The sequence below is a fragment of the Chinchilla lanigera genome, unplaced genomic scaffold, assembly GCF_000276665.1.
Source record: "Chinchilla lanigera isolate Chin_1 unplaced genomic scaffold, ChiLan1.0 scaffold00009, whole genome shotgun sequence".
NCBI classification, from domain to species: Eukaryota; Metazoa; Chordata; class Mammalia; order Rodentia; family Chinchillidae; genus Chinchilla; species Chinchilla lanigera.
The window spans coordinates 12801037-12815193 of NW_004955410.1; the positions used below are offsets into that span (position 1 = coordinate 12801037).

The window sequence follows — 14157 nt, forward strand, 5'->3', positions numbered from 1 at the left end:
AAAAAAAAAACAGAAAATGAGAAGATATTTAAGCAAGATGCAACCCCATACTTCCAGCTCAACAAAGGCAAACCCAGGGAGCAATGAAGTGAAACAGCTTGAAAATCACCCACCTGGACTCTCTGAATTGGAAACAGCAGAACTAACAAAACAGATGAATGAGGCTCTACAAAAAAATCAAATCATAATTTCTCAGATAACACAGGACATTGTTTCTGAGGGCTCAAAGCTTGGGTGATCATCCTTTGTCCTTCAGCCTTGCTTCTCCTATATTTCTCTTCTGTTATTGCTATTTTGTCTCCTATCCCTCTTAAATTTCCCTTCCTCATAGGTTAAAATCACTCTACAAAGGGGACACAAGTTTCTGGTTTATATTGCATATTGTTATATAACTATAGATCTGGCTCCTTAATTACAGATATCAAAGTAGCAATTACCAGTTTGTCAGTTTCTAGGCTGTGCTTAATGATACTGATATTGCTAATTGTACTACTTTGGCCAGGATGCCATGTGCATGATCAGTTGTTCACCCTTGTACGAGAACACTGCGATTATCTGAGGTCATAAGCATTTCCATAATCCAGTACCAAAGGACTGGGTACTGAGCCAAATAGATGGTAACTTCTCTTCCCTAATAAAGTATGAAGGTAGAATCTTTGGACAGGCACAAAGACTAAGCACTAGCTAAAAGACACCTCTGTGGAATAGACATATTCTAGGGTAGCCTTGATACCCATGATAAAGCTACCTAACATAAAAAAAAAAAAATACAAGCAACAACACAGAAAACGAATTGAAATAAAAAAAAATAGAAAATGACAAGATGCAGAAGTAAAATACAACTCTAGACCTCCAGCTTACTCAGGACAAGACAGAGAACAATGTAATAGGGAAAATCAGGAGCCATCCACCTGAATTTTCTCAAATGACAGCTGCAGAAGTAAAAAACCAGATGTATGTGACTATAGAGGAAATCAGATCAGGAATAGCCTCTCAGAAAAAAAAAAAAAGAGATTATGACCATAATAGATGACTTGCTCAGCAAATCTAGAGTAGACATAGATCAAAAAGAGGAACATAGGAAAATGATGGAAACCAAGAATGAACATCATTGGAAATAAATGGGATCCATGAAACAGATTAAATGACACATTCAAGAAATTAAAACTTCCATTGGAAGTTTGCAAAACTCAGTAAAAGAAAATGAAGATAGAATATCAGGCCTAGAAGACAGGATCATGGTTAGTGATTTGAAAAAGAAAGATCTCTTAAAAATAGCAAGGGACCATGAAAAAACAATCCAACAGTTGCAAGATGATGCAAGAAAGAATGTAAGATTGATCAGAGTCAATGAAAAAGCTAGAATCAGCACAAATGAAATAAAGAACCTGTTCATAGTAGTAATGGCAGAATACTTCCCAAGCAGGGAAAAAGAATTTGACATAGAGTTAATAAGACATATAGAAGTGCAATCAGCCATGACCAAAATAAGTCTACACAAGGCACATACTACTCAGGATTCCAGAAATTAAGCACAAGAACAGAACATTTAAAGATGTTAGAGAAAAGAAACAAATCACCTATAAAGGAAAGCCCATCAGAAATACAAGACTTCATTCTAAGCAAGGGCAAGACATTTTCTATTGAAATTCGAATAGAACTACTGTCAAAAGTATCAAGCACTTTGGTAGTACTTTAGTATGTCTACAATTTTTTCCATGTTAGTAGAGCCAAGGGAAGAAATATCCCTGGAAAACTTCAGTGTCATATTATTTTTAGATCTTTACATAAGCTCCATTTATGTGCATAATCCATCTAGCTAGTCTCTTACATAGCTCTGAAATGTATACTGAAATCTACCTTTTTTATTTCAATAATTAACCTCCCCATTTTTGGTCACTATAGACTGCTCCTGGTGTTAAGTCCTCCTCAGCACTTTTTACTTTTAGATGTTTTTCCTTTTCCTTTTTAAATGTTTCTATCAAAACAAAGACAAATTGAAAGATTACAAAAAGAACTGTTTTGTACTGACTACTAGATCTGATGTGAGAAAATTAAATTTCATTTTTATGCCAGGTGTGATGGCACACACCTCTAATCCCAGCACTGAGGAGGCTGAGGCAGGAGGATCCTTGTGAGTTCAAGGCTGAACTGCATAGAAAGACCCAGCCTGAACTGCATAGAAAGACCCTGTCTCAAAAAAGACAAATAAATAAGTAAATAAATTTCATTTTTACTCCATAAATGTCCAGGGCTTTAGTCTCACTTCTAATAAAAATACACAGTCATTCATCATTTAAAATTTTTTATTAGTCTATTTGATTACTGGTATAACTTTTCATTAGTCTGTTTGATCACTGTTGGTTTTATACTCTTAAAGCATGTCTACTTACAAAAACATGGTACTTGGTTATCACTTAAAATGGTCAAACAGAGCTGAACATGGTGGCTTACACTTCTAAACCCAGCAGCTGGGAGACTGAGGCAGTAGGACCACTGTGAATTCAAGGCCAGCATGGGCTACATAGTGAGTTTAAGGCCACCCTGAACTACATAGTGAGAGCCTCTCAAAAAAATGGTCAAACTTACTGATTACTTAGAAACAAGAGATTATTAGCATATTTCAAAAAAGAAAAAAACTGAAAAAGCTTTTATAGCTAAAATGAAAATAACCATGTTTAAGTCATTTGGAATGACAAAAATACTGCTTTAAGACAAAATCTATGTTTCAATCCAGCACATCTTTAAAAAGTCCACTTCATCAATGCACAGAAATTTCCCACCCTTTTAAGGACCACTTCTAGTTTTAGGTACATTTTCCTAAATTTTTGTTATGTATTTTTTTTTAAAACAATAGCATCTGTTTTGAATAAATAAAAAATGTGTTAAATGGCAGTGTCTGTTTAGATATCAGGGGGCAAAAAAGTAGTTTCAGTATTTTTATCATCTTAGGTAATATATTTAAAAGTCATGAAAAAGGAGTAACATGTGGAAAGTTCCCCAACACAGGATAATTTGTAGAAATTATTTAAGTTAAAATAAAACACTTAAAGTATGTATCTTTTAGGATCTGTCAGTTCTAATTTCTAAAGTGAAAGTCATATTTTCATTTCTTAAATATATGCAATCAAGCTCCTTTAAAATATATGCAATACTGACAAAAATACAGTTCTGCATTACAATGCTGAAAAGGGAATAAAAATAGATATAGTTATACATGGAAAAGTGAACACTTCAATCAAATGAATAAAACAGACACGAGGCAGAGTCAACATCTTAGCATAAAGGTGTGTGGTAGAGAGAGTAAGATAACGAAAGCTTGAAAAGAATGTCTCTTTTAGAGAATGAATTCTCACTAACATGAGAAGAAAAGAAAATGTTTCCCTCTATTACCAGAAGATGCAGGACTTATCGAGAGGGGCATCAAGTGAATATATTCACTAATGATGTAAGAGAAGAAAGGTTTATCATATCAGACAACAGACACTATTTGTGTTTTATGCTAGAGATACTATTCAAAACCTAAACTCTGGAAATTTGGAACAAAACCACTCGTATTGGTAACAGGTTGATGGATTTTTTTTTTGTCCTTAATGTTTCTCTGAAATATACTATGAATGACAATATTTTGATGCATATAGATGTACTTTATTCAAACTACTACATTGTTCTAGGTTACATAGGTGGCTTTGTTTGAGCTGGTACAACAAAATACCATAGACTGCAAGTCTGAGATCAGTGCCGGTCAGGTTTTCCGGAGGGAACTCTTCCCAGCTGTGGGTGGCTGCCTTCTTGCTGTGCTCTCACACGGGGCAGAGAGCAGCTCGATCGCATCTCTTCCTTAAAGCACCTAATATCCTCAGGGCTCCTTTCACGTAACCTCACTTACCTTAAATTCTTTCCTAAGGGCCCCACCTCCAAATACATACTGGTGGTTAAACCTCAATATATGAGTTTTGGGAAGATAGAGGAGTCTGTAGTCCATAAAGCATGTGATAAGACTCTGTTTGGAATAGTAGGAGGGAGGGAAAGAGGAAGCCAGGAGTATGAAGCGGAGTTTGGAAGCAGGGTTATGAACTTCCCAGAGAAACGCAGTGACACTGCTGGGCCCACTCGAGGTCAGTCTATTTATACGTTTCTCCATCTCCTAACGTTGAAACACAAGATGGAAAGTGGTATTTGAGTAAAAGCAGGAAATGGGGTTCAAGGAAAGTGAGAACAGACAGAAGAGCAATTGTCAAAGGTTTTGCAGAATGACTACATCAGAGCAAGGATGAAGCAACACAGAGAAGGGGTGGTTTTGGTTATCTGCTGCTGCCCAGTTATCTCAAAACTTTGGCTTAAAACAAGCACTTCATTTTGGTCACAATTTAAGGAATCCTTAAAGAGCCTAGATAAATGATGTGTTTCTGCTACATCTGGTATTATCTAGAGCAGCTCTTTTTAAAAAACTTTATCCCTACTGTAAAATCTATCATCTTAAAGTATACAATTTAGCAGTTTTAAAATACATTCACAAATTTGTGCGACTATCACTGCTGTCTTATTTCCAGAACATTTTCATCACCCTCAAAGGAGGACCATGCGCACCAAGCAATCACTTCTCATCTTCCCCTTGCCCCAGACCTGGGAAGCACTAATCTTTCTGTTTCTATGGACTTGCCTATTCTGGAATTTCTCAGAAATGAAGTACATAGCCTTTTATGTCTGGTTTCTCTCACGATGTTTTCCAGGCTCATCCTTGTCAAAATATGAGAACCTCCTTTTTTGCAGAGCCAAATTAGTACTCCACTGTATGGATATGTCACGTTGTTTAGCGATTCATCAGTTGATGGGCACTGGGGTTATTTCATCTTTTGGATGTTAAGAATAATCTTGCTATAAAATTTGCATACAAGCTTTTGTGCAGACATAAGGTTGCAGTTCTCTAAGGTGTATTATCTAGGGGTGGAGTTGCTGGGTAATATGGCAACACTGTATTTAATTATTTGAGCAAGCAGCTGGGTCTTGAGGATTTGTTTCCAACATAGCAATTTTATTCATGTCTGATGTCTTCTTTAAAGTCTCTACAGGTGGCATGGAATTTTCCAGTATGATTTCCAGGTAACCACAGAACCTAAGAGAGGAAGTATTCTAAAGAGGAAATGGAAAATGCCAGGCCACTTTAAGGGCCAAGTCTGGAACTGGCAGAATCATTTTATATTCTTCTGGTCAAATTACTCAAGACATGCAGGAACAGAAATAACTCCGCCTCTTAATGGGGGTACAAGGTCACACTACAGAACAGCATATGGGTAAATTCTTTCAAAAAACTAATCTAGTCAAAGCAGTAATATAGATATCATCATGCCATATAAAATGTAACAGATGGTGTTACAGTGCTATAGAAGTACTTTACTGCAGGCCACAGAGGAAACAATTTTGACTGGAAAACAGGGATAAAATTCTACTAATGTTGAAGTGTAATTCTGACAGACTGGTTCAGTTCAGGGAAAAAAAACAAGCTGTAAACAGAGGGACGACATGTCTGGGTCTTTGGGAAATGCTAAGAAATCCAGTGTGGGCAAAACACAGGCCAAACACAGTCACAGAGGATGACAGACAAAATGGTAACAATTTGGCTTTATTTTATAGGTACTTGAGAGTAATTTTAGATATCTGAGCTACAAAAGTTACATGGTAGATGGCTGCTAAGAGTTAGATCTGTCCTTTAGATTAAAAGCTGATGGCAGGATCTAGCATGATGTGGAAGAGAAAGACTGAAACAGATAAGATTATCTAACAGATTCCTGTAGTAGTCCAAATCAAACGAAGCAGGCCAGGATCTGTTTATGTAACTGAGAGGTTAATTGGGTTAGGTTGAGAACATCCTCAACTGATCACACAAAATCAGAGAAAATGCTTTTTACTTAGATTTATCAAGTTAAACAAAATACATCCAGGTACATAAATTACTCCTGGAAAACCTAAATTTAAGCAAATACAAAATTAATATGTACAGTGCTAAAAACTGAGTTGAAACATTATGTAATTGAGGCTTAAGGTTAATATCGTTTCACTTGTACTATTGAAGTAATAGCAAAATGCAACATGAGAATATTTAAAAGTTGTCCCTCCCCCATGGTCACCTTATAAAGACACCGCTAATCTTTTTATAATTAGTTAACATACAGTCAAACAGTATTACTTAATTTTATTCACTGGAAGAAACAGATATGTAAAAAATAATTGCTATGCATCTACAAAGTAGGTGTTGTATATTCAGAGTTAACTAATGCTTATTGAGCACCTCCTATTTTCCAGGTCCAAAAACCTGTTTGTTACCCTATAGAATTTGCAATACCATTCTTTAAGATACATAATACCACTTTTCACTTAACACATGAGAAAATGAAGAATCAGACAGGAACTTGCTCAACACAATAGGCAATAACATATTTTTCTGACTGCCAAATTTTGGGGAACATATATAGCATCTATTTTTCACATTTGTGTCACCACAAACTCTGTTATTCATTTATTTTTCTTAAATTCGTGCAGATATAAACAGTATTTACATTTATATAATGATACCTCTTTTCTAAGAGAATAACTTTGTCTTTCTAAGCTCATCACCAGTTATCTATAATTTCTTGCTCATAAATTTTAATAAAATATACATAAGTGAGAATTTATAACATTATTTTGGATTTATAAAATGACACAGGCATAGACTTTAAAAGCTATCTCTATAAAGAAATAGATACAAACTATGATTTCTAAAATATATTTGTATGTATTTAAAATGAACGTCATTAAAATTTTTGGTTTATAACTTTATAAATAAAAGATATTAAACTTAAATAGCTATGTATTATGATGGTCAGCTATATATAAAGTACTAAATATATATTCTTTCAAGTTTAAAGTACCTCTCTTAAGAGTTGAACTCAAGGGAAATAAAATTATATCAGTACCTTTTTTTTTTTTTTTTTTTGCCTTTTTGAGACAGGGTCTCGCTATGCAGTTCAGGCTGGCCTTGAGCTCACTTTGTAGCCCAGGCTGGCCTTGAACTCCCAGAGATCCTCCTGCCTCAGCCTACCAAGTGCTGGGATTATAGGTGTGCCACCACACCTGGCTTTATATCAGTATTTTGTTATACATTACAGATACATAATAATACGCCAAAAGTTCAATACAGAATTAAATAAATATTGAAAATAATCTAATACAAATCCTATCCCACTTTTACTGTTTAAATTATCTTACAGAAAATCTGTTCTATGCTGAACGTGACCAGTATATATGGCAAATATGTACTGATAAAAAACATAAAGTTAAAAAACAAAAAAAGGAAAATTGTCTAATGAAAGTATTTTAAAAGAAAGGGAATAAAGCTGGGTGTGATGGTATACGGCTGTAATCCCAGAACTTGGGAGACTGAGGCAGGAGCATTGACAAAAATTTGAAGCCAGCTTGGGCTACACAGTGAGTTCAAGCCCAGCCTGAACTACGTAGGAAGACCCTGTCTCCAAAACAAAACAAAACAAATTTCAAAACACAAAAAGCACGTATTTGTTGGGTGTGGTGGTATACGCCTATAATCCCAGCACTTGGAAGGCTGAGCAGGAGGACTGCTGCGAGTTAGCCAGCCTGGGACACATAGTGAGTTCACGGTCAGCCTGGACTACATAGTGAGACTCTGCCTCAAAACAACAGAAAAAAAAAAAAAATCTTATAAATGCCCTTATTTTACAGATTAGGGATTGAGATTTAAAGTAAATACTTAAATCATATACCAATGGTAGACTCAAAACATAATATTCTGGGCTGTTTCAACCATATCTTAGTTCTTTTATGACCAAATCCTACTGTTTATTCACTAATATTTTGACTTTAGTGTGGGAAATTATCCAGTACTGAAACTATTTTTTATTTCCACCCAATAACTCTCAAACTTTTGTGTTACTAATGTGCATTTTCAGAACAGGATATAGTTCATAGTATTAGAGCGCTTTTATAGCTTCATTAAAATGAGAACTTCATATAGGAAAAAGTTCCCATTACATATAATTCTTTAAATTATAAACCTCTTTACATCATAGTGACTTCATATGTTGTGAAATGGTTTTCTATAATTTTGACATTTTCTTCAGATAGCCAGTTTCCCTGTTTTAGCTGGCTTATAAGTGCTTCTAAAGACTTCAACCTACCTAGAGTTTTCTGTTCCTGTAGCTCAAGGAGAGTTATCTTTGAATGCAGCTTAGAGACTTTTTGCCATAAATGTTCCTTATTTATGTCTTGTCTGCAGTAAGAATGATCAATTTGTAAAACTTCTGCCCCATGATCTACATCTTTATATAAGCAATCTTCAATATCTACGTCTTCCATTTCCACGGTTTCTTTTTGGGTTGGTACAAAAGAATTAACAGGATTTGAATTTTCTGTGGGTACAAAAATGGCAATAAGAGACTCTTTGTCTGTGTTTAATTCTTCTGCCGCTGGGTTGATTGTGCTGAACAAGAATGGATTTTCCCGTGAATTAATTTTCATGGAATTATTTGTAAGATTTGGATTAAGATGATTGGTAGTTATTTCAAGCACTTCTCGGGTTTCCAAAGACTGCTGAGTACCTTCTCCATTTGAAGTTGTCAAGGTAATAGTTGTAGAATTTTGATTCTCAAAACCATTTCTACCTGAATCTTGGTTGACTGATGTTTTCAAGGTAGATTGGGGTGTTTTGGTATCTTGTTTAGTTACATTAAGGGTTAACATGTTATTCTGCATACCTCCTGTTTTTGGAGCTGGTGGGCTCACCATGGCATATGAATCAAGTAATTCTGCATGTTCAGGGAACACAGCTGTGTTAACTGTATTTTTCTTAGCCTCATTTAATGTAAATGATTTTTCTGACTTGGCTTTTAGACACACTTCGTCCTCATCTTCCACTATTTTCTTCTGAGATTTTTTTTTGGAAGGGTCCTTTCCCTGGAAAATAGTATTTTCAAATTTTAAAAAAGACACCCTTATCAGCTTATTCTCTTATTAGCATTGATTGTTCAATTATAATTTTGAGCAGTATATTGGCAAGCAAATTTATTCAGTTAAAAAAAGTTTTCTAAGTATGTAACAAATATATCATAATGTTTTTTAAAAAAACATGCAGCCCATCAATATGACAAAAGCATTTCATATCATTCTAATGACCACTTTAAAAAACTTAACTCTTTAATTTATGTTAATAACTTTTTTTTGGTCTTTTTGAGACAGGGTCTCACTATGCAGTTCAGGCTGGTGCTGAGCTCACTCTGTAGCCTAGGCTGGCCTCAAACTTGCAACGATCCTCTTGCCTCAGCCTCTCGAGTGCTGGGATTACAGGCATGCACCACCACGTCCAGCTATGTTAATAACTTAATAATTCATGTGCTATCTTCTGATTCTCTTAAACTGTGTTTCACAACAGTTCAAATTTGATAAAAATCATCACACTTTAAATAAAAGCAAATACCAGTGATCCTTATTCTCACGATCTGTTTTCCCAAGTTATCTTGCCTTCTCACTCTCTCTGCCTCATCACCTGCCACCCTGCAATGTGCCCTTGAAATGTGCCACTCTGTTCAACCCAACCCTCCACCCCCAACTCCAATACCTGACAGTCTTCAGGCAAAGAAAATATTGTTGGAACTGCAGTTTGTTTTAAATAACGAATACCCCATCTGATGTCAAGAGAATCAGGAGTAAAATGGTCACTACACAGGAACTGGTATTTACTGGGAACCCAAGAATCCCGTTTCATATTCTTTAACCACTTTTCAAGTCTTTCTTTGTCATGTAGAGGAAACCTGAAAATAAAAAAAAAAAGAAAAACTTTACTATGTTTTTTATAATTTTGCCAGATGCCAGGCCTGTATGTCTAGGTGTTCTATTTGTCAAGTGTTGCAAAGGCAAAGCAGGTATCCTTATCAAAAGAGAGCATCTTTATAAGAACTACCCCCCACCTCTAAAGAAAACTAAGATATGACATTTAGCCAATGATTTTGTCTGAGACCAGCTTGTAAATATAGCTCAGCAATTTTCAAGTAAAATATATATTCTGTGAAGGATAAAATCCATTCTTTTTATGGATCATGTTCCACTTTTACTTTGTTGTACAACGAACAGGAAGTAGGAAGCAGAAATTGAAAGGAGCTTATAAATTAGAGTCTCATTCAAATATATTTCATATTAATTCCACAAGTCAAATGGTTTATTGTTTATAATTTTAGGCAACATTAATCTTTAGGCAACTTATACTAATATTTTTAATACAAGGAAACATTAATTCAAACAAATGGTTTAACTGAATAAAATGAATACTGTCAAAAGACTACTAATATTCCATTCTCTTTACTGGCATCAGCTTCAATTCTATCTACATGTAACTTAAGTCTAGTATTTTTGACTTCTGTAAACAACAGACTAGGAACTCTGAAGTTCTGAAAAAGGAATTCTGAAGCAAGAAAAGATGTAAACATGTTAAAAAGAATAGACTCATGTTTTACAAGAAACAAATCAAATATAAAAGACAGACGAAGGCAAGACAGCTCTCATTCTATTTTGTTCCTATACTGACAATAACCTGGATTTAAAGGTGGCTCTAGTATATTGCAATGCAATATTGTATAGTTAGGTAAAATTGAACCAATGGCATAATTTGGTAGAAAAATTTTTTTACTGTTGAAACAGATTTGATTTCAAGTATACTACATGCCTGTAATCCCAGCACTTGGGAGGTTGAGGCAGGAGGACTGCCATGAGTTCAAGGGCTACATAGTGAGCTCAAGGCCAGTCTGGACTACACAGTGAGACCTTGTCTCAAGTAAAATTAAATTAAAAAGATAAATAAAAGGAAGTATACTAAACACTAGTCTATAGTGATTTATATTTGATGATTTTCTGAAGAACACAGTTGAACACATATATTACATAATAATTTCCTCTTTTTATTATAACTTTTTTTTTCTTCGGGTACCAGGATTCGAACTCATGACCTTGTGCTTGCCAGGCAGGTGCTGTGCCACTGAGCTAAATCCCCAGCCCCAATAATTTCCTATTTTTAGGGGACATGTTTGGGGCTAAATTAAAAAACACTAAATTTTTCACTTGTTTCTTTTTACTTTTTGTGGCTAGTAGAAAATTTTAAATTACTGATGTGTCTTGTGTTCTATTTCTGTTGTACAACACTATAATTTCCTATCAAATCTCTCATACAAATTGTAGCTATTATACATCCCCTCCTATTTCAAACTGTTTAGATTATGCTTGTAGTAAGGAGTATATTTTTTCCCCTAAATTTTGTTAAGTTTGTAAGATTGTAGGGAAAAGACTGGGTGTTTTATAGGAAATAATTTTTAACACTGATACGGTTAGGTGGAAAAACCAGATAATCCATCTTTGGAAGTTCTCACCATAAAAACAATATTAATGTTCAGAAAATATTTTAAGCTTGCAAATAAATAACTTGGTTTAAGTATGACAGGCATAATGAGCAAAGGCATTTAAAAACTAAAAGAATTAAATTCAACTTTTTGGTAGATCTAAAGTGAGACTATACCTTTTATAATAATGCTTTTTAAATATGAATTCACCTATAAGAATGCTATTTGCAAATTCCATTTTACCTATATTGTAAGTTTTCATACCATAAAAATTATACTTTGTGAATATCCTGATTGGTAAATACATTATACTATTCCCTCAACAGATAAATGTTTTAAGAACTTGCTTGGGATATATTTCTAGTACCTTTTTAGAGATTCAATTTGTTAATTGGTAACTATGCACTTCTTCCAAAATACCTAAGAATCACAGTATGATAGGACACTATATGCATGCATTTACTAGATTACTAAATTCGTATACATTTGTTTTTAGCATGAGAAAATTTAGTTCTTAAAGTTTGGTGCTATTAGAGGGAAGAAATCCCGATTTTTTTTATTATGTGAATTACATAGGTAGTTAAAAAAATCCATAAAAATAAAAAAACTTAGAATTTATATGTGAAGAAAAAACTTTTATAATTCATCTTTATAATTAATTTGCATTATTATGTTTCTTCCTCAAATATGGTAACTCTGAGGTCCACAAAGATTAATCAGAAAGACTTAGCTGGGCATTGTGGTGCACACCTGTAATCCCAGTACTCAGGAGGCTGAGGCAGGAGGATCCTGAGGCATGAGGGCAGCCTGGGCTACATAGTGAGTACAGGCCAGCCTGAACTACATAGCAAGCCTCTGTTTCAAAAAAAAAAAAACAAAAACTGTTTTTCACTCTGGGATTATGATTCGCCAACGTAAGGCCAATTATATGTGAGAATTAGTTTAACATGATCTTTTGCCACAAACCACCTCAGAGCTACCAATAATGTAATAGCACTACCTGCCTATTGCCTATTTCCTTCCAAAATCTCTCAGTATCTTGTGAAAGGGATTCAAGGAGACAATTCTTGATACACTGCCATGTAATGTGATTTAGGGCAGGGTTATAAAGTTCCCTCCCCCATTATTATGTAGGATAATGGAAAGCAGCTAAACCATTAGTGAATGATAGCTTCAGGTCTAAAATAAAACTGGATTCACAACATAATTATTAAACATTCAGCCCCAAATGAAATTATTTTTAAAAACAAGAAAAAAATATATTTTAAATTTGTTGATTTTCACAGGTTTTTCATACACATTAAGCACGTACCTCCAGTCAGTACTGCTTTACCTCTTCAAACAGTAAGCTTGAGGTAAGTTCTACTCATCCCTCATAACTCCCAGAGCTAAATGTTTTGCAGGTCATTCAGAAACAGTAACGGAACAAGGATTTTAAGTCAGGAGGTGTAGTCTGGGAGTGCGGGCTCTTTATTATACAAAAACACCACTTCCCAGTTCTTCTGCACAAACATCAGTACTCCTGTAATTTCAAGTTAGTATTTCGTGGTCCTAGTCATTCTGAATTAACACCTTCTTTTTTGTACTAATGAAGGGTATGTACACCTCTTAACAGAACGCAGGTGACAACTGCATCTGTGACACACAAAAAAATTTTTTTTCCGTCTTTTTGAGACAGGGTCTCGCTCTGCAGTTCAGGCTGGCCTTGAGCTCACTTTGTAGCCCAGGCTGGCCTCGAACTCGCAGCGATCCTCCTGCCTCAGCCTCCCGAGTGCTGAGATTACAGGGGTGCGCCACCAAGTTTGGCTCTGTGACACAAAACTTTCAAGGTCGGTGGGTTATCCGATCTCTCTGGCTTCGATTTGCTCAGGAGAAAAATGCGACTAAAGCATCTCTATGCGACAAGGCACGGAAACTGGCAGGTCCGATGAGATTCAACCTAAATGCCGGGAAACGTCTTTCAGTGAAATGAGGTCAAGGGAGATGAGGGAAAGGCTCTGGAAACCCGGGCACCGCGCCAACTATGAACTCTTCAAACCCACACAGGCCCCTACGGCTCGCCAGTAGCCGGCGTCTGCAGAGGTACAGAGAACCCAAGCCCCGGGGTGCTGCGCCGTGACCAGACGCGGAACCACAGAACTGATTTCTAGACCTGCCAGGAGACACCCGGACTGCGGCCTACGGGCGAAAACGCTTCTGCCCGGGGAACAACTTACGGGTAAAAGCTCAGTTTCCGATCTTTACTGTTTCGCCCCCGGCGGTTTTTACAGCAAGTCGCTGCACAATAGCGGGGCATCACTCGGATAACCACCGGGGCACCCCGGCCCAAGGGAGCCCTCCTCGCTGAGGCGGGGCCGCAGGTCCCAGCCACTGGAACCACCGCGCCTGCGCCAGGATCCCGCTCAGCCGACGGAAGCCGGAACCAGAGGCTGACTTCCGCCTCTGCTGGCGCTAGTACCGCCCCTTTGGTGGAGGGACCGGAAGTGACGCACAGGCAGAACGGCAACAACAGTTTTCCACGTGCGCGTAGGGCGCCAAGGTCAGGTGGGAAGCGAGAGCCAATGGGAAAGCGTTTCGTGTAGGTCACCTCCTGAGGCGGTGGCGCCAGTCCCTGAACGCCCGCCCGTGGGGAGTAGGCAGTGGAGGGACGCGGCGGCCGCGGCGGAGGTGGGAGCGCTCGGTGGCCGGGGAAGCCGCAGCAGGGCGCGCGACGGCCCCTGGAGACCGCGGAGGCCGGGGTGAGGACTCGGGGCCCCGCGAG

The 14157-nt window shown here is 36.8% G+C and overlaps 2 protein-coding genes and 1 long non-coding RNA gene across 3 annotated transcripts in view; 2 read left to right on the forward strand and 1 right to left on the reverse strand.

The window, feature by feature from the left end:
* Positions 1-2260: 2260 nt before the first annotated feature.
* On the forward strand, positions 2261-13606 carry LOC106146296. Its single transcript, XR_001232732.1, has 3 exons — positions 2261-5294; positions 12683-12751; positions 13443-13606. It is a non-coding gene; the product is annotated as an uncharacterized LOC106146296 (long non-coding RNA).
* Positions 7664-13879, reverse strand: Thap5 (THAP domain containing 5). Its single transcript, XM_005377310.2, has 3 exons — positions 13613-13879; positions 9629-9821; positions 7664-8967 (listed from the first exon to the last, which is right to left on the reverse strand). Exons 1-3 carry the CDS (start codon positions 13690-13692, stop codon positions 8074-8076), a joined length of 1167 nt encoding a protein of 388 aa, XP_005377367.1. The 5' UTR covers positions 13693-13879; the 3' UTR covers positions 7664-8073.
* Positions 13880-13956: 77 nt separating this feature from the next.
* The window catches only part of Dnajb9 (DnaJ (Hsp40) homolog, subfamily B, member 9), a 5860-nt gene continuing 5659 nt past the window's right edge, over positions 13957-14157 (forward strand). Inside the window, exon 1 of the mRNA XM_005377307.2 lies at positions 13957-14134. The gene's annotated coding sequence lies outside the window, so the exon portion shown is untranslated. The remainder of the gene's footprint in view (positions 14135-14157) is intronic.

Coding starts and splice junctions, on each gene's coding strand:
- Thap5 (XM_005377310.2), bottom strand. CDS start 13,692: ATGCCCCGCTATTGTGCAGCGACTTGCTGTAAAAACCGCCGGGGGCGA. Junction 9,822..13,612: donor CGGAAACTGAGCTTTTACCC/GTAAGTTGTTCC, acceptor TTTTATTTTCAG/GTTTCCTCTACATGACAAAG. Junction 8,968..9,628: donor CTTTGCCTGAAGACTGTCAG/GTATTGGAGTTG, acceptor ACTATTTTCCAG/GGAAAGGACCCTTCCAAAAA.